The sequence below is a fragment of the Alexandromys fortis genome, unplaced genomic scaffold (assembly GCF_014885135.2).
Source record: "Alexandromys fortis isolate MF-2015 unplaced genomic scaffold, M_Fortis_MF-2015_v1.1 scaffold_221, whole genome shotgun sequence".
Taxonomy (NCBI): domain Eukaryota; kingdom Metazoa; phylum Chordata; class Mammalia; order Rodentia; family Cricetidae; genus Alexandromys; species Alexandromys fortis.
Window position 1 is genome coordinate 696,209 of NW_026068096.1, and position 23,516 is coordinate 719,724.

Sequence of the window (23,516 nt, forward strand, 5' to 3'; positions counted from 1 at the left end):
CCGGGGCAGGGTGGGGTGGGGGCTGCAGCTCAAGGGAGACAGAAAACGGAAGGGAAGCAGGAAGCAGATGGAGGTCGCATACAGGACTTCCTTTGAAGGCTGTGAAGGCGTTGGTGGAGTTTGCCAGTCCTACAGAAGCCAGGTGTGGCGACCCACACACGTGTCAGCCCAAGAGGATCAGGAGTTCAAGGTCATCCTTAGCTGCAGAATGACTGGGAGCTCCTGTTGGTCAAGGAAGGAACGTGACAGAGTTGCTCACGCGACAGGGCAGGCGGCCCGTAGGAGCAAAGGCCCTGCCGCCCGGAAAGTGCAGTCTGTATAAATGTTTGTTGGCTAAATACATGCAGGCCAGGTGATTTCCACAGGAACTGATTACCCACGTGGAGGACGCGCAGCAGGTGAGGGGTTGTAACCATTCTTGAGGGGACAGAATCCCAGCCCAAGTGGCGGCTGTAATGTTGTCTTCTGTCGCAGGGGCAGGCACGACCCACCGAGAACCCTGGGTTTTGCTGCGGACCCAGCACCGGGTGAGGCCAGACAGACGCAGTGGCTGTAAATAGGGGAGAGGTCACGCAGACCCGCCGTCCCAGACTTTGTTCTTTGCTCCCTGAAAAAGCACAAAACAGAATGATAACGGCCGTCCCGCCCTCTCCCGCCGCCGCTCGCCACTGGCCCGAGGTCCTGTCTGTCACCCCCGGCGTCCAGTCGCAGCGAGGGTTGGGCCGGGAGCGGTGGGCCCGGTATTTCAGCATCCTTTGGGGGTGGAGACGTGGCAAAAGGAGCAGGAGGCGGCGACAGGGACCCGGGAAGGGGCTGCCACCGGTCGGGACGTGGATGGAGACATAGCGACGGGAAAGGTGAGGGGCCATGAGGGGGGTGAGCTGAGGAGGGTCCCAGGCTGACAGGGTCCCCTCACACCGGCCGGAGGACGGCTGGAGAGGGGTGCAGTGGGACCCCTCAGTCTCCCAGGGAATTCAGGACAGGTTTGATCCAGGCTCCAACCTCCAGAAGTTTTTACAACATCTATATTAACAATTTTAAATTATAGTAGAATGCGGGCCGCTTCACACTAGCCATACGAGTCCCAAGATTTCATATGTTTGCTTGGTTTTTGTTTTGAGTCTTGCTAGTGGTAGCCCAGGCTGGCCTGGATCCTCCTGCCATTCTCCTGCCTCAGCTTCCTGAGAACTCAGATCATAGCCTCCCGCTACTGTGGCTGTTTAAAGGCTCCAGGTTATCCCGATACAACTCTGTCAGCCCTTGGGGCAGATTTGCAGATGAAGACCGCTCAGGGGCCGGGAGCCCAGAAGGAGGTGGGATGCTGTGTGTGAAGGATGCCGTGTGACCTGCCCCCTCTCTCTCCTCATTCAGATGGCGTCCCCTGCCTGTGGCGTGGGTCCTCTGGACAGCCTGGAACTCCTAGACCTCTTGTTTGACCAGCAGGATGGTATTCTAAGAAACGTAGAGCTGGCTGAGGCCTGGAACCACACCGGGGAGGAGCAAGTGAGGGTCCCCTTGGTAACGCTTCCAGCTACAGTGCGAGGCTGGGGGGGGGGGGCGGCAACGCCTGTGGCCCTGCTGGCCTGCACTGGGCAGCCCATAGCTTCTTATTCAACCTTTTAATGTGTGGTTAGAAGTTCCTTCTAATGGGGGTCAGGGTGGAGGCTCAGAGAGGGCATGGCGTGCACCCTGAGTCACACAGCCAACTTTGAACTGAGTTCAGATTCAAACCCAGAACTCAGAGGCGTCTTTCCCTGTTTGTCACCTCTCTGCTGTTGCATCTCGAACGCTCAGAGAGAAAGGATGGCAGTGTCCCTAAGGCACAGGGAGAGTCAGGGCTTTGTCCAGACTCACACAGCGCTCTGAATAAGCATGTGTCTGTGTCTCTCAATCCACTTCCCTTCTATAAGGTTCTACCACATTCTGACTCGGATGACTTCCTAAATTCCATCCTGGGACCTGGAGACTCTGACCCCAGCTCCCCCCTATGGTCCCCTGCTGAGAGTGACAGCGGACTGTCTGAGGATCTACCCTCGGATCCCCAGGACACCCCTCCTCATAGCAGCCCCGGAGCGGCTAACACTGCGGCCAAGTGTCATCAGAGCGGGCACAGCAAGGGACCCTGCTCCTCCTACCTGCCCGGCGCCCTGTGTCCTGCACCTGCAAGGACTCAGGCCCTGGAGTCCTCGGTGGCTATTGACCTGGGTGAGTACGGGACAGAGAAACACCTCTGGAGTGGGGGACACCGCGGGACCATTTCACAGATGAGGGTGTCACCAGCCTCAGTCTGGTGTCACGAGCTCCCACTGGTGACTCAGACACCAGGCAGCCAGGGTGGAGGCCAGAGAGTGGCCTGGATCTTGGTTTGTCCAAGTGTGGCTAACACAGCAGGGTGCTCAGTGAAAGCACAGGAGAGTCCAGAGCCCCTGGCACAGGCGCGGGTTCTGCCCTGAAGGACAGCTTATCAGAGGCCACCCCTACAGATCAATGATTGACTTCCAGACATCGATCAGCACCCCTAGCCAGCAAGAGGACGCAGGGCTGCGACTGGCTAGGCTCTACCCTCTGACCACGGCCCAGCTCTTCACTGGGAGATACTAGGCAGGGTTCTACTCCCCACCCCACCCCCGCCCCGAGACAGGGTTTCTCTGTAGCTTTGGAGCCTGTCCTAGAACTCGCTCTGTAGACCAGGCTGGCCTCAAACTCCCAGAGATCCGCCTGCCTCTGCCTCCCAAGTGCTGGGATGAAAGGCGTGCGCCACCACCGCCCGGCTCGGGATTCTACCTTGATCACATCTCCAAGCTCTGTATCTGAAGATTTGCAAGGTGCTCATTTCTCCCATTAAGTCTTTGTTCCTGATAAAGTCTAGATTCAGAGAGGTGAAGCTCCTTTCCTAGGGTCACACAGCTCTGCTCTGTCTGATCAGAAGCCAGAGTTTACTGCCACAATATTTGTGGTGTTCAATAGCATGCCTATGGCGTGTAGGCCATCAAGAGGGACAGGCCAGATATGACATGAACCTTGTCCCAGTCCTGTGCCCCTGAGTGGCAGCCACTCCTTGTTGTACTGGCTGTAAGTCCCCTACAATACCCTGTGTCTCTGTGACCCTATGACCCAGATCCATACACTGAGTTTGTGTTGCGTCTTATACCAGAGGGAAACTGAGACATGGGATCATGTACCCTCCCCTTCAGGCTCTGGGCATGGTGGCGCACACCTCTAATCCCAGCACTTGGGAGTAAGACAGAGGCAGGTAGATCTCTGTGAGTTTGAGGTTAGCCTGGTCCACAAGAGCTAGTTCCTGGACAGCCAGGGCTACACAGAGAGACCCTGCTTTAATACGGAAACAGGACTTGCTGGGGGCTGGGCACCGAGACTGAGGGCCTGATGTCCTCTCTGTCCCTCCCCTTCTGGTAGACATGTGGAGCACAGACGCACTGTACCCGGAGGAGCAGTCCAGTTCGCCTTCCAGATTCAACCTCACAGTGAAGGAACTGCTGCTCTCCGGCGGCGGGGACTTGGTAGGCGCCCTCACCCCCGCCCCCCCCTCCCCCCGTTGCCTCAGGTCACCCTCCTGTCTGCCTTGTACAGCAGCCTGGGACCTGGCAGAGAGGACCTGGGCGTACCTTGCTCCCAGACAGTCCTGCAATGTCCTGTCTGCTTTCCCGGACTGGTATACTCTCCAGTAAAGGGAGAGGGGGTGGGGAAGCCACGGTGAGTTCAGGAGCCTGGAAACAGGGTTAGGAGAGAAACTATTGGAAGCCAAGACAACATTCATTTACTGGTGATGAAGCAGGATCGCTGCACCTGCCAATCAATTGATCCTTCCCAGCTCTGGGCTCCACCCCCAACCCTGGGCCTCCCTCAACCCTGGGCTCTACCTCCAGCCCTGAGCCCCACCCCCATCCCTGAGCCCCACTCCCAGCCCTGAGCCCCACCCCCAGCCCTGAGCCCCACCCCCAGCCCTGAGCCCCACCCCCAGCCCTGAGCCCCACCCCCAGCCCTGAGCCCCACCTCCAGTCCTGAGCCCCACCTCCAGCCCTGAGCCACACCCCCAGCCCTCTTTTTATTTTGGGGGGACAGGGTCTTGCTCACTTTCCCTGGCAGGTGACAGTTCAGGGTCTGTGCATCTCTTATGGACATCCCCTCGTTTCCACAGCAACAGCATTCCTTGGCTTCCTCCCAGCTGCTGGGATCTGGGAGTGGGCACTGCCAGGAGCTGGTACTGACAGAGGACGAGAAGAAGCTGCTGGCTAAAGAGGGGGTGACCCTCCCCACCCAGCTGCCTCTCACCAAGGTTTGTGGGCTGTGTCTACGCCTCACCCTATAGTTGGGGCTGTTCTCAAACTCTTTTTTTTTTTTTAACAGTTTAAAAGAGCATTTGAAAATGGCTCATTTATTATTAGCAAGCAATGGGAAAAAAGGGAAAAACAAGTTTTCACAAAGCAGCCTACTAATTATATTAGTTAGGTTTCGTGAAATACTGGACATCATAGACACACAACAAAAATATGCTATCATATGTAACAGGCATTTCCAAAACAGAGATTACAGGGTTGAGGATGTAGCTTGGCTGGTACAGTGCTAGCCTGGCATGCACAAGGCTCTAGGTAGATCCCTAGTATGACATAAACCAGATGTGGTGACTCACTAGGAATCCCAGCACTCGGGTGTAGGGGCCAGATTATACAGGCCGGGAGGTAGCAAAGTAAAAGAGTATCCTTGGCAACACCAATTCTGAGGCCAGTCTGGGATACATAAGACCTTGTCTCAGAGAGAGAGAAACAATGCCCAGTGTGGTAGTGTATGCCTTTAACCCCAGTACTCAGAAGCAGGCATCTCTAGGATTCATGCCAGTCTGGACTCCTTAGTGAGCTCCAGGGCTAGCCAGAACTACATGGTGAGAGCCTGTCTCAAAAAACAAACAACACCTGAGTAATTATAATATACAGTATTTTTCCCATTCAATTACTGATTGAAAATGTACTTGAATATTCTTTTACAAAATCCCCAAACATCTCAAATTATTCCAACCATACAAAAAGAAAACAGATTAAAAATAGTATTAGGGGATTTCATTACTTGTAACCACAAAATTAACTGTGGGGGTCAGCATTTAAATCTCCTTACCCTTTGGCTTTTATTCATAAGATAATCTACAGTTCTTACAATTTCCTCTCATATGATTCTGACACTCAAGGAAAATCTCAGTCTTCCTTATCAGCCTCCCACCCCTTGGTGAATTAATGATACCAAGTATTAATACAACATCTTGCTGAATCTCTTTGGAATGGATCTTTTTTCCATTAGAGTTCCGTTTTAAAACCCCGTGTCTTCATAAGTCTGGCATGTAAGATCTTAATTGCTCTGTCACAGCTTTCTCCTCTTCAGTCAGTAGAGTCAGCTCCAGGTCTGTTTGCTTATGTAGTTCTTGTACCATGGTCATTGTCTTGCTCAGAATAGCACAAATGCGGCTCTTGTTCTCTTTTTGCTCAACAGAAAGTGGCTTAAAACGTGCACACAAAGCTTGATATCGAGACTTTATTGCTGATAATTCCTTTAAAATTTCACCAGGATTTTTCTCTCCTGCTGAATCTGGGTGATTAGTGTGTTGGGATTAAAGGCATACACCACCACAGCCCAGCCTCTCCTGCTGAATCTGGGTGATTAGTCTTGATTTCATACTCCAGCCTATATTGAATGTAATCCAAATCAGAATCAGCTTTCTGGAACATCAGTTCCAGCTTATCGACCTCCGCCTCCATGTTCTGTTCTCAAACTCTTATCCCTGTGCCTCCGCCTCATGAGTGCTGACAGGGGTGCGCTACCATGCCTGGGGTATGTGACCCTGTAGATGAACCATTATGTAGCCCTGATTGGTCTGGAACTCACTCTGTAGACCAGGCTGGCCTCAAACTCACAGAGATCCGCCTACCTTCCATTTACGGTACCTTCCATTTACCATTACGGTAAAGCGCTGTTCCCAAGCATTGCCACCAGGTGGCGATGTGGCCCGAGCCAGCGTCAAGACGGTGAGCCCACATTTTCTCAGTGGGGTCTCCACTGTGCGCGCAGCCAGGAAAGCATCAGAGCTCTGGAATACTCTAGGGATGAAGCAAGAATGCAAGGGGAGGGGAGGGTTGCTCGTGCAGCTCCATGCCGCGCTCCTAGCTTGCACGAGGCCCTGGGCGCCATCCGCAGTACCACAGAAACCAGGCAGGGTGCCCCAGGCCTATCACCCCAGCACTCGGGAGGGGATGGCAGGAGCATGAGAAGTTCAATGTCACGTGGGTTAGAGGCTAGCCTGGGCTACACGAGCCCGTCTCATGCAAACAAACAGATCACTGGTTGGGGATGGGGTTAGGCTGACAGGACACCCCTCCCCATTCACTCTGCAGTATGAGGAGAGAGTGTTGAAGAAAATCCGCAGAAAGATCCGGAATAAACAATCAGCTCAGGAAAGCAGGAAGAAGAAGAAGGAATACATCGATGGTCTGGAGAACCGGTAAGGTGGGCACCACGGCCACACAAGCCTAAGGGAAACTGAGGCAGAGATAGTCCAAGTTTTTACAGCTTAACAAAATGGGGTTAGTGTCCCACTTAGGAACAAATGTCAGGAGTCCAAGGATGGCTAGGGAGGGCCTGAGCAGTGACTGATTGGTTTGTGGGCGTGGACACAGGCACACCACCATACACCTGTGGGGTGTCGGCTCTCTGCTTCTCGCATGGGGGTCTGTGGGAGTCACACTTGGGTCAGGCGACTTTGCTGTCTGCATCCACTGAGGGGTGGGAATGATTGCAGTCAGAGGAACTGACTGACAGGAGTCAGAGGGTATGAATGACAGGGGCTGGAGGGGTGGGGTAGGGGAAATGGCGCTGATGAAGGAGGGGGCTGTGTGTGTGACCTGCTCAGCTCTGTGTGTGTGTGGGCAGGGCACTCTGTCTTTGTCTGAGTGTCATGAGGCCTAGAAAGCATGAGAAAGTCCTTGGGTAGGAGACAGAGGATGTTAGGATGGGCTCGGGTAGGAGGCGGAGCACTGCAGCCTGGTGTGGGGGCTCATGTCCACCATGCCAGCACTCGAGAAACCAAGGCAGGGGATTCTTTGGGGTTTACTGGCCAGCCAGCCTAGCTGACCAGGTGAGGCCGGTGAGATGGTTCACCGTGTACAGGTGCTTGCAGCTTCCTCATGAGCCCCAAGTTTGACTTCCAGCACCTGGCGGCTCACAGCCACTGGGACACCATGCTGCTTTTGCTATAAGCACCTGCACCACCGGCTAACACATATTTTAAAACATAAATAAAACAGAGAGAGCCAGGTGGTTGTTGCACACACTTTTAATCCATCCCAGCACTCAGGAGGCAGAGGCAGGTGGATCGCTGAGTTCCAGGACAGCCAGGGCTACACAGAGAAACCGTCTCTTATTTTTAAAACAATCAAAACCAAAACAGAACAACAACAACAAAACCCATGGAGATTGAAGGAGCCACTCCGAGTCCCTTCCAGGCTCCACAGGCACGCACACACCAGAAGACACAAAAGTAACAAACATGTTACAGCGGCATTATGGCTGAGCTCTCAGTGTCACCGGGTCCCTGTGTGTAAAGTGGGAAGTGTCTGTGGGGCTGGCGGGTGACAGGCATGGTCTCAGTGTCACTGGGTCCTTGTCTTCCCAGGATGTCAGCGTGTACCGCCCAGAACCAGGAGCTGCAGAGGAAGGTCCTGCATCTAGAAAAGCAGAATCTGTGAGTGTGCTGAGAGCAGGAGGGTCCTAGGCTTTGCCCATGGAGGGGCTCCAGGGACAAAACCCCATAGCGGTTGCAAGAGATCAGGAATGAGACCTCTGTTTGCCAAGGAGGGAATTTGTGTTGGGGCTGTGACAGGTGTGTAAGAGTTGGCTAGAAGCCAGGTGGTGGCGCACACCTTAGTCCCAGCACTCAGGAGGCATAGGCAGGTGGATCTCTCTGAGTTTAAGGCCAGCCTGTTCTACAAAAGTGAATTCCAGGACAGCCAGGGCTACACAGAGAAACCCTGTTTGGAAAAGGAAAAGCAAAAACAAACAAAGAAAGATTTGGAAAGAGTTGTTAGCTGGGCGGTGGTGGCACACGCCTTTAATCCCAGCACTCGGGAGGCAGAGGCAGGCAGATCTCTGTGAGTTCGAGGCCAGCCTGGTCTACAAGAGCTAGTTCCAGGACAGGAACCAAAAGCTATGGAGAAACCCTGTCTGGAAAATCAAAAAAAAAAAAAAAAGTTGTTTAGAGAGGAATTGGCATATAGGAAGTCCTGTGGGGTGAGCAAGAACAAACCAGCTCAGACCTGTCTGTGGAAACAGTATCCTTGGTGCAGGGGGCAAAGCGTGGAGAAAGACCCTGAGGCAGGCAGGAGTCTGCCGTGTGACAGGATAGAGGAATGCAGGGCAAAGCAGCAGGAGGGAGGCAGGGAGGGCGTTCTAGCAAGGGTGGACTTAGTGCACTGAGGAGGCTGAGGGGTTTCAGAAAGGGCCAAGGAGCAAGGAGGCCCGCAGGGCTCAGCTTGAATGTCATCTCCCTGCAAGGTCTCTTCTGGAGCAGCTGAAACACCTACAGGCTCTCGTGGTCCAGTCGACCAGCAAGTCCGCCCATGCAGGCACCTGCATAGCGGTGAGTCCCATCTGCGGGTACTCATGAGGTCCCCAAGACTGGGGTTGTGGTAGTGCTTGGCCTTAGTCGAATGGGTAGTGGGGGAGGTGAGTGTCTTTAATAGTAGAACCTTGGAGCCTGGCATGGTGGGACAGGTTAGTTGTCATAAACCTCAGGAAGCAGAGACAGGGGGATTGCTGTGAGTTACAGGTCAGCTTGGGCTACAAAGCAAGGCGCTGTCTCAATAAACCCACTGCCATCTAAATAAAATAAAAAGTCTCATCCACCCTCTGCTAGTGGGACCTTAGTTTCCCTGCCTGTGAGCTCAGGTGTGCTCACAGGGGAGGGGGAAGGATGGGGTGACCCCGCCCCATGTCTGGCAGGTCCTTCTGCTGTCCTTCGTCCTGATCATCCTCCCCTCCATCAGCCCTTTCGACTCCAACAAGGCCGACAGCCCTGGAGACTTTGTGCCAGTGCGAGGTAGGTGGTCCCCACCCCCTGGCCCCAGAGTGAGGGCGGGGCTCAGTGGGCAGAGTTCTGGCTTGGCATGTGAGCCCCTGGCTCCCATCCCTAGCACCGTAGAAATCAGGTGTGATGACCCCGAAGCTGGGGTCAGGGAATGAAGACCGGGACTCTGCCTCCGTGTTCTCCTCCCAACTCCGCAATTCTCTCCAGTGTTTTCCAGAACCCTTCACAATCACGCTGCATCCCGCGTGGCTCCCGACAGCGCCCCAGGCTCCGAGGGCCCAGGACCCTGGCCAGACGTTGGCACACCCCACAAAGGCTCTCCTTCTAGCAGCCTTGGTGCAGACTGGGGGAATTTTCTGGAAATACCAATGCTGAGCAACTCGACAGAAGAGCTAGACAACTCTACCTTGGTGCTGGTCAATGCCACGGAGGACCTGGGCGTGGCCACCCTGCTGGACTGGGTGGCTTTGGAATCTCTGCTCAGCCCAGACCGGGTGGGGCTGGAGATGCCAGGGGTGGAGATGTGGCTGTCCTGGGTACCAAGGTGGCTCAGGGTTCCTCTGGTGCGGGGTCCCCTGGAGGTGCTGTGACCGGTAGTAGCAGGCCCAGACTCACAGATGGACTGACAGCGCCTCCTCCATAATCTGATCCCCCGCATATCTCATCAGAGTGGGGCTGCCAGGTCCAAGCAGAGACCCTCGTGCAGGACAAGAACTAGACGCCTTTACTCATACTGACCCTGACAGGCAGACACTCAGCTGAGCCATGACCCCCAACCCATGAAGCCTTCCCTGTTCCCTGATCACTGGGGACCTGGGCTCCCCAACACCAGCACGCGAACTTTACAGTGGACCCAGCGCACAGACATCCACTTCCCTTTTTTCTTGTAGGGACAGGGTCTTAATCTGCAGACCAGGCTGGTCTCAAAGATTCTCCTGCCTCTGCCTCCTGGGTGCCGAGTTAAAGCCATGAGCCACCACTACCCAAACACCCCCTTTTCTAAGACTGTTGTGACCATCAATAAAGTATTTTGACAATATAGAGGCTGTGGCTCGGTGGGCACACACCTGTCGTCCCGAGACTCAGGAGGCACCACCAGGTGTCTGGTCTGCAGAGTGAGACCACACTTCCAAAAACAAAACAAAGCAAAAAAAATAGGAGTTCGAGATCATCTTTGGGTCTGCAGGGACTTTGAGGCTAGCCTGGGCTACACTAGACCCTGTCTACACACACAGTATTGTGAGAGAATAAGTGGTATGGTATATGTTAATTCAGAGGCTGGGGCTCTGGCAGGCAGCCTAACATGGGGTTTGACCGGCCTCCTAGACTTAGGTGGGTTCAGCACCTTGGAGAGCGACAGGAGGGCCGGCAGAGCCTCCGCCCATCTCCCAGGGCCCACCTCACCCTGGATCTCAGTTGCCCATTCTGCCCTGTTTACAGTGAGGAAGCTGGAGCATGCAATGAGCCAGCCCAGCGTTAGAATAGATGAGGCATCTGGTGCTGTGGACTGTCTAACAGCCAAGGATGTGGCGGTCACTGAAAAGACAGCACTCAGGGGCAGGAAGATCACTGTGAGTTCAAAGCCAGCGTGGGCAGCGAGAGGGAGTGCCTGAGGTGCCTGGATTGGCCAGCCTTATGGAAGGACAGGCGTCAGACAAAGCCCGAGACCCTCAGTCAAGGGAGTAAGAAAATGGGGTCTGGACAGGGACAGGGGCCTGCGCTAGCCCCACACATGGATGCACACAACACACACGTGTGGCCCTTTTTAGTTTGAGATGAACCAGGCCCTGCCTGGTTGGAACTCAGAGCTACCCCTACCCCTGCCCAATGCTAGGGTGAAACATGCAGCCCCTGCATCCCATGTACTTTTCCTTTTGGGGTACATCTGTTGAGTCCACTCAGGGCTCCAGCTTGCTGTCTGTGATACCTCATCCCCTTGGACATGTCCCACAACCTGCATCTAACCCTATCTGAAAGTGGCAGCCATCCCTTCTTTCAGTCTTTATGTGCCGTGGGGGTGAGGTGAGCTGCAGCAAGAGGAGTCCTGAGCCTGTCTGCAAGCTTGGTGAGTGCTCTGGCCAGTGAGCAACTTGTCCAGCTCTCCTTCCCCACCCCCTGCATGGAGACATGTGAGAACAGCGCCCTTGGAGGCCAGGAGAGGGCACTAATCCCCCCCCTGAACTGGGGTTATAGGTGGTCATGAGCCATCGTGTGGGTGCTGGAAATCTAACCGGGGTACCCTGCAAGAGCAGCCAGTGTTCTAATGAGGACATCCCGCACAGCCGTTCACACAGTGCTGGGCATTAACTCAGGCCAGCAGGCCTGTGTGTGTGTGAGCCACTGGCTGTGTCACTGTCTGAAGATGGTGGCTCCGTGTCTTCATGTGACTAACATAGCATCTTGTGTGAACTGAGGATTGGGGTTTTAATCTCACTGGCTCCCTTTTGCCGTGGCTAGTAGCTTTCCAGTTGTGTGCTACACAAGGCCCTGTCTTTTTCTTTAAATGCAGATTTAATGGTGGCTAGAGGTTGCAATACTGCATCCAGCCAGCAGGTGGCAGAGCCCTCTCCGTCTTCACCCCACCTGCCCTAGAAAGGTCCAGCCAGAAGCTGGTTGTTGAGAACAGACACAATGACCCTGAGTGACACACTGAGCAGGTGACCCTGGCACTGTCCCTTAGCACCTTCAAATAGCTGGACTGTAATGTGACCCAAGAATGTCACAGCTGAGCTCTGGGATGTGGCAGACTGGGCAGAGCAGCGGAGGGAGGAGCAGGCAGGGGGCCCTGTGTGAAGTTTAATGGCTGCACCAGAGAACCATGTCCAACACCAGGTACAGGGGAGGGGCTAGTGCAAGAAGGAGGCCACAGGGCAGCCCTGAGGACAGGGGGACCTTGAGCTGCTGAGGCCGCCCTGCCTGGGCTAGGCTAAGGCACAGGGCAGCGGGCTGGTTTGCGGTCAGCAGGCAGGCGGCTCGCTGCCTTCCACCTGCAGGCCCTTGCTCAGGAGAAAGGCATCCTGCTTAGGGTCACGGCCTAGGAACCGCTTCAGCATGTTGCTGGCATCCTCAGAGCCCCCTGGCCTCAGGATGTTGGTCCGGTAATCCATGCCAACCTGGGGGCAAAGGAGATTAGGGTCAGAGGGGGTGGGGCTGGCACTGGGGTTCCCTATGCCAAGGGGAAGCTCTGTAGGCCAAGGCTCAGTGGCTGAGCGCATGTGCAGAGGCAGACCCCAGAAGTTGCCTAGCTGGGAGCTGCATGCAGCTGGACCCGTCCTTGGCTCCCACCACAGGTAGCCGAGGGCAGTGCACTGGGACTCACCTTGGGGCTCAGGACGCCCTCTTGTTTGAAGCGCGTGTGGAACATGTCCATGGAGTACACCTCACTCCACAGATAGCCGTAGTACTGTGCGTCGTAGCCGCCAGCCAGGTGGCCAAAGGTGGCTGGCATGTTGGTCCCTGGACAGACACAGTGCAGGCTGTAGTGTCCACCCCCGGGGAAGGACAGACTGGGCGGGGACAGTGTGGGGCCTCTGGTGAAGTGTCCAAGATGCTCTGAGGTTGTGCAGCCCCTGGGGTGATGCCCGTGGCAGGTGCTAGGTTGTGAGCATGGGTTAAGGACTCACGTGGAGTCAGGCAGCCCCCTGCAGTTACCTGGTGTGGCTGGCACCCCGAGGATCTCCTGGCAGAGCCGGGCATATTCCTCAGCCGGGTCGGCGTCTATCTGTGTGTGCAGAGCCTGGTCCACCTTGGCGAGGACGATCTGTCGCAGGTTGAAGAGGCCCGCGTTGGCCTGGCGGGACCTGATGAGCTTCTCGAGCAGCTCCTGGGGGGCCGCGCTGCCCGTCCGGTAGTGCTGAGACATGCGCATCAGCGGCTCCTTCTCCCACACCCAGTTCTCCAGCATCTGCGACGGCGCCTCCACAAAGTCACGCTCCACATGGGTCCCACTGAACATGGCGAACTCCGCCTACACAGGGCACAAGCAGGAAAGGCCTCAGCCCCTGGGCAGTCCCAGCAGCTGCCAGCTCCACAGGCTCCTGCACATTAGACGCCACCAGACGCTGAGGCCAGAGACTGTGCTGCTCATGTCTTTGGGTCCCTAGGCCTCACGCTAAGACTCACGAGGTCCCGGCTCTGCCCATGCCTCCAGTCCTTGCAGGCGCACACAAGAGTTCACTGTTGGGAGAGGCTGGGCTGCACCGTACTCCCAAAGCCATCTCAGATATGTGGGTGGACGGTAGTGTGGTGAGGGTGCGGGACTACTGCAGGCCACTATCACACCAGACAGGGCGGGAGGGAAAGGTGGGCCAGTGACGGCGCAGCGGGCAAGGGAGCAACTGTCCTCTGTCTGCATACGCAAGGCATGGCCCATGCATGCACACAGCCCCCCGCCCCACAAAAGCAGCAAATGTAAAATCAACTTACGCAGAGCGGAAGGCCAAAGGCCAGCCCGTGCCAAGAGGGGCGAATGCGCCTGTCCATGGCACTGGCCCAGCCTCGCACTGAGCCCCAGGCCCCCACATCACTCACCTGGGAGCAGAGCTGGTGCATGACATGGCCGAACTCATGGAAGTACGTCTCCACTTCATCGTGCTGCAGCAGGGAAGGCGTGTCAGGGGTCGGCTTGGTGAAGTTGGCCACCATGGCCGCGATGGCCAGCTGCCGGCTACCATCCTGCCGTAGGCAGCCAGGCTGTAGGCCGAAGCAGGCCGCATGGCCGTATTTCCCTTCCCTGATGATAAGGTGAGGTCAGGACAGAGACAAGAGACATCCAGACAGCTAGAGCTGGTATCAGGGGCACTTTCCACAGCCAGAGCTCCATGCCGCCCTGGCTCCCTCCTCCTCTACCCCCTTGCAGACAGCAGAGCAACAGTGACCCGGGTGCCATATGGGACCCGAGCGCACCTGGGGTACAGGTCGAGGTAGAACTTGCCAATCTCCTCTCTAGAGGCAGCGTCGCGCACCGAGTAGAGCCGCACGTCTTCGTGCCAGGCGGCGGCCCCCTCCTCCAGCGTGAAGGTCAGTCCCAGCAGCTCCTGGTAGATGGCCAGCAGCCCACGCGTGACCACTTGCATAGGGAAGTACTCCTTCAGTAGGTTCTGGTCCACGCGGTAGCGTGTCTCCTCCACCTGGTTCATGTAATAGCGCATGTCCCATGCGTGGATGCGCCCGTCGAACGGCAGCCCCCGCTTGGTGCACTCCGCCTCCTTGAGCTCCAGGATCACCGCGCGCTCCTGCTCTCCCAGCGGCTTCAGCTTCTGCGCCAGCTCATCTGCAGAGGCACCACGGTCACCCAGAGCCCAGGAGCCACGAGAGTGCGAGTGTGTGTGTACGGGACGGGAGTCCATGGCCAGGGCAGGAAGGGCACTACCTAGGAAGGTGGCTACTGTTTGGCTGGTCTTGGCCATATTCATCTCCAGGATGTAGTCGGCATGTGTACGGAACCCCAGGAGGCTGGACTTCTGTGCCCGCAAGGACACCAGCTCCTTTAGGATGGCGCAATTCTCCTGCAGGGACACAGACAGCAGGCGGATCCACCTCTGCACCACCCAGACAGGACCATGGATGCAGAGAGAGGCGCCACAAACCTAATCACACAGAAAGCGGACCTGCCACAGAGATGGCACAACAGACAGCGGGGACTGTGCCTGGGGAGGACGGACTGCCCGGGAGGGTGGACAGCAGGCCTGCTGGAGGCAGCACCAGCCACATACGAGAGCCCTCGGGAGTTCAGGGGTGAGGAGCCCCAAGGACGAGGGTAAAAGTCCCTCCCCATCCACAGCCCACAGTTCACGGACAGTGTGTCTGCCGTCCACAGAAGTCAGGTGCCCACCTCAAACTGTAGCCATGGGAGGTGAGGCACCCAGGCTGCAGTCACCCTAAAGCCCATGGAAGTAACAAGTTACCTCCATTCCCTGCTCTGTCCCCCTGCAGCTCAGACCCCTCACCTGCTCAGGAGCTAAGTGCAGACTGCCCACACCCACACCAGGGCTACCAGGTGTCCTCGTGACAGTGAGCGCCCGAGCACAGGGCCCCATGGGCAGCTGCAGAGGGACAGGCTGCAGCAGGGTGCCTGGGGGGCCGTGAGTGCCGTAGCACAGCTGCAGCTGCAGCCCCACCTCCTTGCAGCGGCAGTTGAAGGCCTCCTCCACCAGGCGCCGTGTCTCAGGCACATGGCACTTCTTCAGCAGCGGGAAGTAATGCGGGTACTTGAGAGTGACCTTCAGCTTGCCATCCTCTGTCTTCTCCAGAGAATTCAGGAAGTCCTCGGGAAGGCCGCCTGTGGATGCAGTGAGGATACTCACCCCTGACCCCGTGTGGGGAGAGCTGAAGAGTGGTGGGGAACACTGGGCCACCATCTCAGGCATGTAAGATGCCGGGGAGGTGCCTGAGGACCTCGGGGGCACCAGAGAGGCAGGGGCATCACAGACGCAGGGCGAAAGCCCAGAGACCACATGAAAGTGCGAATCCACTAAGGTTCCAGGCCTGGGCAGAGATTCACCATCCCTTATTCTGAGCTGAAACCCACGCTGTGTGGCGGGGGCCTGTGGGGTCCAGGGGAACCGCTAACAGTGCCAGGCTAGGAGGGCCCCAGCTGCCACCCAGCTCAGGGCTCCTGCTGTGGACAGGATGTGGGCCAGCAGAACCCTGTTCTCACCTCAAGGATGTCCCCAGTGTCCTTGGCAGCTGTGAGGACAACCTCCCCCACAGCACTCACCCAGCTCCTCGCTTGTGAAGGGCAGGAAGGTGGTGTCCTCATTCAGGTTCTTGTTGAAGTCGATGCACAGCAGGCTCAGCTTCTTCTTGATCTCCTTGATCTTCTGCAGAGAGCAGTGAGGGGGACGGTGGCCTCCATTGGACCTCCAGGCCGTCCCCACACGGCAATGGGGGGAGGGGGCACCAGCCTTGCCAGACCTCCAGGCCACCCCTCCTACAACCACCAAGCAAAGGACAGGAGGCGCTGCCACGCCTCTCCCACACCCCAGGCCTCCGAGCTGTCAGCCTGCAGCCTGAGTTCTGGCCAAGCAGACGGGGCTATATCTATGTCTGCTAGAGTCAGGTCTAGGGTGGGAATCAGCTCAGGGATATGCTGTCAAATGGACAGGGACAACAATCAAGGCTGCAGGCTGTGACTGTCCCCTGCTGGCAGCAAAAGGGCAGTGGGGCTCCAGAAACCCCAGCACCGCTTACTCAACAGGGATACTGGGACAGGTGTCGGGGACCACATGTGGTCTACGTGGGGTCTGGATGTAAGCCATGAGACACTCCAGGCCCAGCCGAGCAGACGGGCAGGCAGCTGCCACGCACCGTGCACAGACAGACATGCTTCCCTAGGCTCAGGCCCCAGAGGACGGGGACAACGTCTGCGGGCCTTGACTGAGTGCATTCGGGAGAGCAACCCACCTCCTGCGTGTCCTGAGGTAGGTGGAGCCCGTTTCTCCGTCCCAGCTTGATCAGCCGCTCCAGGTAGCGAGCTGCCTCTGGCCGCAGGGAATCCTTGGAGACTTTCTCCTGGAAGAGCCCATCAGAAGCTCACGTCAAACCCTGGGCAATAGCCCAGGAAACACAGTGCTTGCTTCCAGCCTCCACGGGCAGAGCACATGTGAGCACACCCACGCAGACAGGAAAACATACACGCAATCAAAAACCCAAACATCTTAAAATGTGCTGGGCGGTGGTGGTGCATGCCTTTAATCCCAGCACTAGGGAGGCAGAGGCAGGTGGATCTCTGTGAGTTCGAGACCAGCCTGGTCTACAGAGCTAGTTCCAGGACAGGCTCCAAAGCCACAGAGAAACCCTGTCTCGAAAAACCAAAACCAAAACCAAAACCAAAAAACAAACATCTTAAAATGAATAAAAAAAAAAAAACCATGATCTGATCACAAGACAGCCGGCTCCGAGGGCAAAGGAGGAGATCGCGGTCAAGCCAGAGTTCAGTCCCTGGGACACAGACGGTGGGAGAGAAGAATGCTTCAGAGGCTTCCCATCCCCGGGAAAGAGCCAGGCTCTCAGAGACAGAGAGGGAAGACCCTAGTTCCCAGTCAGCACAGACTACAGAGAGCACCCCTCTACCAACACAACAGAACCTCAATATCAACCACAGGCTGTCTCAGGTGTGGCCATGGTGCTCCTGGGTGTACAAAGGTACCAACCTGTGCAGTGGACACAGGCTAATGAGGCTGGCGGGAACCCGAGCCAGCACCTTCTTTTTCTTCTTTTGGTGGTGGGATGTATCATTGGAGGATAGGCACTTCACTCACAACCGCGCCCCAGCCTCCCTCTGGAGGACTCTAGGAGGGTCCGCCCTGACCACGCCCCCAGCCCCTCATTGGGGGTTCTAGGCAGGTTTTCCCACTGTGGACAGGATCTCGGGAAGGCTTTGAACTCAGTCTCTGCCCACTGAGTGCTGGGGTGAGAAGCATGTGCCATGACAGCGTGTTGTGTCCCATGTGGCATGGCTACCCTGGAGCGCGTGCTGCCCCAGCCTGCCAAGTGCTGCAGTGACAGCCCAGGGTCACACACACTGGGCCCTGCCTCACATTTACAGTTGTGTGGTCGTTACGAGTCCTTCACTGACAGCCTCGAGCACAGCAAAGGCCTCAGCACGCCGGGACTTGTGTGCACAGGCTGCCGTGGGCAGTGGCGAGTCATACACCAGTGAAGAGCCAGCACCCCGCTACCCCACACACCTGCAGCCACACGACCCTCTGGTACACCCCACACACCTGCAGCCACGCGACCCTCTGGTACACCCCACACACCTGCAGCCACGCGACCCTCTGGTACACCCCACACACCTGCAGCCACGCGACCCTCTGGTACACCCCACACACCTGCAGCCACGCGACCCTCTGGTACACCCCACACACCTGCAGCCACACGACCCTCTGGTACACGTCCTGCCTCATGCTCATCTCCACATCGAACTCCGAGAGCCTCTTGTCGGCCTCTGTGCTGGCTGTGCGGATGTCCTTGGACGGGGACACGTGCTGGGGGAAGTCCAGAATGTTCCTCTGTACTGAGAGTGAGATATGGGGACACGATGAGAGGCCAACCAGGCTGAGGCACTGGAGACAGAGGGAGTGCAGTCACCCGCAGCCTCAGGACAACGGTTCCATGGCTGACCCACTCACGGGGCTGGTGCTTCTGCCTGCCATCCCAGTACCATAGAGAGCTGAGGCAGGAGCATGCCTGAATCTGGAGCCAGTGTGGGGTCACACACGCTTGTCCTGTGACACAGTCCCCTGCCCAGGTGTGAAGCCGAGAGGAACAAGAGCACAGGTCTATCAGGTCTTGTGCACGCGCCACTGCAGGACCCACAACAGCCAAAGGGAGGGAAACCCTGCAACCCAGCTCGCATGCCGGAGTGAGCCTGACACTCACAGGGCACTGGGACTCCACAACAAGAAACATCCCAAGACAAAGCGGATGTGAGGATGTGTGTGCAGGACGGGAAAGGGACAGCATTCTAGCAAAAGGATGGAGGGTCATTCCAGGAGGTGATGGCCCTGTATGCTTAGGTCATACAGAGTCCTAGTTTATAGTGATTGACACTAGCCAGTGCAGGAAAGGACCTGGTCCCTTGAGTACTTTAGCTGCCCATAAACTAAGTGACTGGAGCCCTGGCACATGCACAGGGGTGGGAAGGGTCTGGAGGACCAAGAGGCCTAAGAGGGGAGGACAAAGGACACGACCCCCACGCAGAGTTCATGGGACAGCCCAGACACACTTGTTTCTCTCTCTGTTCTTTGTTCTTGAGAAAGGTCTTGCTACAGCCCAGGTGAGGCCTGAACTTGTGGTATTCCTCCTGCCTCAGCATGCCGAGAGCCACCACACTGGGCGGAAGGAAGACGTGCAGAACAGGCCAGCAGGGATATCAAAGAGCGCCTGGTACAGCAACGCCAGACCAAGGGAAGGGGTGCCAAGGGGCACCACTGCGTGAGATTCCCACCTGACCAGAGGAAGACACGGCTTGATGCATGAGGGGAAACTGAGGCTAGGGTCACCAGCGCAGGTGAGGGAGAGGAAGCCAGCTGCATCTAAGGGGTAGGTAAGGCCAGAGCCAGCTGGGGGAGCCGCAGGAAGCTGGTGGCAGGCCCATCTGGACCACACCTGGATGCAGGAGGAAGAGCCCTGCTGGATCAGAGGCCTCCGTGGCCTGAACATGCCTTTCCTGCCCATTTCCACATGGGGGGACCGGGACACGGTGGCCCTCGGATCCTGGGTCAGCTGCCGTGCTAGGTGGCAACAGGAACACCGAGCATCATGTTAGAGACAAAGAGGGTGCCACGTGGGGACATGAAAAGGGGTGCTGTGAGCAGCCCAAGTCCGCACTGACGGCGAGGGCTCAGTTCTGAGGGGCCTCTGTTGTCCGAGATGTGGAAATCTCCATGTGGACGACCATAAACCCCCAGCACCAGGAATGCTGCCTAGTAACAGAAAACAAAAGCAGACGCCCCACTGAGAATGTGCAGGTTTGCTCTAGGACACACTGAGGCAGGAGGATAACCAGGACTTAGAACAGTCTGGGAGGCACAGAGAAGTTGACTCAAAATAAAACAAGGGCCAGTGAGCTAGGAAAGTGAATAATGTGTCTGTCACCAGGTCCGACAACCTGGGCAAGATCCAGACCACAAGAAGAGGAGTGGATGAATACAAGCCATGCTCCACACACACACACACACACACACACACACGAGCACGGACACACACTAGTCATCCAAGCATGCAGGGGCTGAGGCAGGAGGATGGCAAATTTGAGGCCATACTGGCTACACTGTAAGACGCTGTCTCAGGAAAGGAAACAAAGAAACAGGCAGGCGACTCAGCAGTCAGTGCAGTGGCTGCCCCTGCAGAGAACCCAGATTTGATTCCCAGCATCCACATGGTGGCTCACAACTGTCTGTGATTCTAGCTCCAGGGGACCCATGGCCCCCTCTGGCCTCAGTGGGTACCGCTTGTGCACGCGCGCATACACAGGCAATAGCCATACACAAAAAATAAAAATATTTTTGTTGTGCATTTTTTTCTGCTTCTGTTTATTAGACAGGGTCTTTCTATGTAGACCAGACTGTTGCAGATTTACTAGGTAGACCAGGCTAGCCTCAAACTCAGAGATTCACCTGAGTCTGACTCCTAAGTGCTGGGATTAAAGGGTGTGTGCCACAAAGCACAGCCTAAAAATAAACAAATTTATTTATTTATTTATTTATTTATTTATTTATTTATTTATTATATATACAATATTCTGTCTGTGTGTATGTCTGCAGGCCAGAAGAGGGCACCAGACCTCATTACAGATGGTTGTGAGCCACCATGTGGTTGCCGGGAATTGAACTCAGGACCTTTGGAAGAGCAGGCAATGCTCTTAACCACTGAGCCATCTCTCCAGCCCTAAACAAATCTTTAGAAGAAAGAAAACAAACTTAGACGAGGCCTGCTGGGCAACTCAGGCAGGACTGGACAGCTGAGCTGGCTCCGTCCGCCCACCTGTCTACCTGCCTCCCACTCGTCACCGAGCTCACCCGTGTAGGTCACCTCCACATCAGCCAGGGCCTTCAGTGTGCTCTCGTAGGACACCTCCTCAAAGTCCTGGGCACCCACACGGTCATACACACACTTGGTTTGCTCAATGAGCTCCTTGGTCAGGGCCTGGATCTGCTGCGCACTCAGGTCCCAGCGTAGATAATTCACCTTGGAGCACGGGGACGCCGCGTCCACGACGTCCCTCGCACAGGCTGCAGGAAAGAGAAGAGTGGGACTGGTCAGCAGGGTCATAAGCAAGAGGCCCAGGGCCTTGTGGGAAGCACTGAGTCTCTAGCCAGAAGAGGTAGCCCACCATCCTCCTCCCAGGACCTGCAGGGAACATGTGCAGACCAAGGACAGAACCCTAGTCCAAACCTTCATATGTGGAGGGATACTGTATGCTGGGGCTCCACCCTGACCACGCCCCTAGCCCCTCACTGGGACTCTAGGTAGGGATTCTACTGCTGAGGCAAATGTTGTCCTGGAAATGTAAGCACACAGGTTCTGGCCAGCTGTACCCTCTCAAGGTCTGGAGAGGTCAGCCCTGAGGGGTCCCCTGTTCTCCGTGCGATGGCTGCCACACTGTCATCTAGCAGCCCGTCATTCTGGATTAGGTGTGGCCCCCCAGTGTTGTCAAGATATAATTAAGGCCATTCCTGCCCACATCAGGCCTCACTGACAAACGAAGGTGTGGAAGTGGGGCTGGCAGGCGGCACTGGGATGACCAGGAGGGGAAGGGCTCAATGGCTGGTGCTGTGGCCTGAACAGGGCAGTGGACACCAGCTGCTGCCAGCACCCACTGACCCGACAGCCCCAACATTTGTTCAATCGTGACGACGCGAGGCAGCTGGGCAGGGCCATAGCGCTCTGTGTCCTGTGATAATTCATCTATAATTCAGGGCCATGTAAAACAAAGATGGGCTGGCTCTCAGAAGATGGGGTGGGAAGGCACAAGCAAGGAGCCGGCCCACCAGAACTGCGTTTTCACAAAGGTAGACCGCGTTCCTGTTCTCAGCGCTCAAGAGGCTAAGGCAAGATGGTTCAATGTTTGAGGCTCAAAGAGAGACCACAGCACAGCCAAGTTTCTCACAGATAAAGACAGAATTAGGGACAGGAGCTACAGTGGGTTAGAGCACTTGCCTGGTGTGCAGTGAGGCAGGAGGACATCCGCGGCTACATATCAAGTATGAGGTCAGCCTGGGGTACAGAGACCCTGTCTCAAAATCCAAAACCATGGATGAGTATAGGGGTGCACACCTTTAACCCCAGCTACACAGAGAAACCCTGTCTCTTTTTCCTCGCGCCCCCCCCCCTCCCAGACAGGGTTTCTCTGTAGCACTGGAGTCTGTTTTGGAGTCTATAGACCAGACTGGGCCCAAATTCACAGCGATCCACCTGTCTCCGCCTCCCGAGTGCCGGGATTCAAGGCGTGTGCCGCTATTGTGAGAAACACTGCCTCAAAAGCAAAAATAAGTATGGTGGGCAGCTACTGAGGAAAATACTGATATCAACCCCTCCTCCACACGCCTATGCGCAGGCACACAGAAGCAAAGGGCTTTAGGAGTGGGGGCGGGGCCAGCTGTGAGAACGGAGAGAGTCCTAAAATTCTGGAGAAGCTAGGATTTCAACATCTTTCTGTAAACATCTGGATTACTGCCTCCATTTCAGGTCACCTTCTAGCTGAGGCAAGAGTAACTCTATTCCTGTTACCACGATCACAACTGGGGGACTATGTGCAGATACGAGAAAACGCAAAGGAGCGGCCACACACCCCGGGCCACAAGTCACACAGTGCCGTTTCCCACTGCTGCTAGGCTGGAAACCCAGGACGTGGCACTCACGGCTGACCGCATCCCCGGCCCTCCGGACTGTTTAAGATAGGACCTTGCCAAGTTGCCCCGGCTAGTCTTGCAATCCACACCGGCTGGACCAGTCCGTTTTCTGGATTAAGCAAATCCAGGGGACACCCAGATGGAAGCAGCTGAAGGCACTTGTGGCCAACCCTGAGGACCCCAGACTCACGAGGTGGAAAGAGAACACCGACTCACCACGCGAACAGACTAAATAATGCTTTAAAAAAAAAATCAAACTTTTTGCGCTGTCTACACCTGTCACTGGAATCCCCGCCCCCATCCTGGCCTGGCGGCTCCTCCTCAGAGTCTAGGAGAGAAAGATGAGTCTCCCGATGGGCCTGCACGCACCCTCGTGCCCTGCGCTAAGAGGCTTGGGTAGGAGAGGAGCTCAGAGGTGAAGGGTACGTGCGTGCCGCTCTTCAGAGGACCCGAGTTCGGGTCCCAGCACCACTGAAAGGCCACTCCGTGGGTGCCGCACACACGTGCACGTACCCACACATAGACTCATAATCACACATAATAAATCTTTAAAAGAAAAAAGACCTAATTGGAGGAGGTCCCCTGACATCGCTAGATGCTAGACGGCCCACGGCCCTGGCACCCGGTTCCCACGCCACCGTCTCCACGCAGCCCTCCAGAAAGCACGGCAGCTCCCCTCACTCTAGTCAGAACGGCAGGGAGCGAGCACGAGGAAAGTTGTTTTAATCTTTTTAAATCCTGTCTGCCAAGCGGATGAAGTCACGGGAAGTGGGGTCATTCATTTTGCAGATGAGGGGGTCGGGGACCCCACGGGCTCTACTCGCGGAGGGAGGTGTGCGGACCCGGGATCGGGACGAGGGGTGGCCGGTACCTGCGGGAGGCTTCATGGCGGCGTGCTGCGCGCGCACGGCCCTGCTCCGGTGCTCAGCTCGGACGCCCGGTCTCCTCGGGAGCTCCTGGCCTCTGCCCGCCGCCTCGCCGCTGCTCCCGCACCGAGGCGCCCGCCGCCCGCGCGCTCGGGGCACGCTGGGAAAGCGCCTGAGCGCCAGGAGGCGGGCGTCGGGAGCGCGCAT

General features: G+C 56.4%; 3 protein-coding genes across 3 annotated transcripts; 1 reads left to right on the forward strand and 2 right to left on the reverse strand.

Moving 5' to 3' along the window:
- The first annotated feature begins 692 nt into the window (after positions 1–692).
- Positions 693–10,124, forward strand: Creb3l3 (cAMP responsive element binding protein 3 like 3). The gene is made up of 10 exons (XM_050123467.1): positions 693–857; positions 1,372–1,503; positions 1,911–2,205; positions 3,418–3,521; positions 4,160–4,297; positions 6,399–6,505; positions 7,676–7,744; positions 8,554–8,638; positions 9,001–9,097; positions 9,293–10,124. Exons 2-10 carry the CDS (start codon positions 1,372–1,374, stop codon positions 9,673–9,675), a joined length of 1,410 nt encoding a protein of 469 aa, XP_049979424.1. The 5' UTR covers positions 693–857; the 3' UTR covers positions 9,676–10,124.
- LOC126489303 (spindle and kinetochore-associated protein 2-like) lies at positions 4,304–6,391 on the reverse strand. Its single transcript, XM_050123468.1, has 2 exons — positions 5,646–6,391; positions 4,304–5,581 (listed from the first exon to the last, which is right to left on the reverse strand). The coding sequence occupies exons 1-2, from the start codon at positions 5,763–5,765 to the stop codon at positions 5,336–5,338; spliced, it is 366 nt and encodes a 121-aa protein (XP_049979425.1). The 5' UTR covers positions 5,766–6,391; the 3' UTR covers positions 4,304–5,335.
- A 1,744-nt stretch (positions 10,125–11,868) lies between the features above and the next one.
- Positions 11,869–23,484, reverse strand: Thop1 (thimet oligopeptidase 1). Its single transcript, XM_050123466.1, has 12 exons — positions 23,315–23,484; positions 20,611–20,823; positions 17,956–18,104; positions 16,490–16,597; positions 15,804–15,906; positions 15,205–15,365; positions 14,457–14,592; positions 13,991–14,357; positions 13,616–13,817; positions 12,737–13,052; positions 12,405–12,541; positions 11,869–12,198 (listed from the first exon to the last, which is right to left on the reverse strand). Exons 1-12 carry the CDS (start codon positions 23,328–23,330, stop codon positions 12,043–12,045), a joined length of 2,064 nt encoding a protein of 687 aa, XP_049979423.1. The 5' UTR covers positions 23,331–23,484; the 3' UTR covers positions 11,869–12,042.
- Positions 23,485–23,516: the final 32 nt, after the last annotated feature.

Excerpts from the sequence above, each read along its gene's own strand:
- LOC126489303 (XM_050123468.1), bottom strand. The coding sequence starts at position 5,765 with ATGGAGGCGGAGGTCGATAAGCTGGAACTGATGTTCCAGAAAGCTGAT. Across the intron at positions 5,582-5,645 it reads ACCCAGATTCAGCAGGAGAG|AAAAATCCTGGTGAAATTTT; the intron begins GCTGGGCTGTGG and ends TCAGCAGGAGAG.
- Thop1 (XM_050123466.1), bottom strand. Across the intron at positions 16,598-17,955 it reads AGAGGGTCGTGTGGCTGCAG|GAGAAAGTCTCCAAGGATTC; the intron begins GTGTGTGGGGTG and ends GGGCTCTTCCAG. Across the intron at positions 13,818-13,990 it reads TACCTCGACCTGTACCCCAG|GGAAGGGAAATACGGCCATG; the intron begins GTGCGCTCGGGT and ends CCTTATCATCAG.
- Creb3l3 (XM_050123467.1), top strand. The coding sequence starts at position 1,372 with ATGGCGTCCCCTGCCTGTGGCGTGGGTCCTCTGGACAGCCTGGAACTC. Across the intron at positions 3,522-4,159 it reads TCTCCGGCGGCGGGGACTTG|CAACAGCATTCCTTGGCTTC; the intron begins GTAGGCGCCCTC and ends TCGTTTCCACAG. Across the intron at positions 6,506-7,675 it reads ATCGATGGTCTGGAGAACCG|GATGTCAGCGTGTACCGCCC; the intron begins GTAAGGTGGGCA and ends TTGTCTTCCCAG.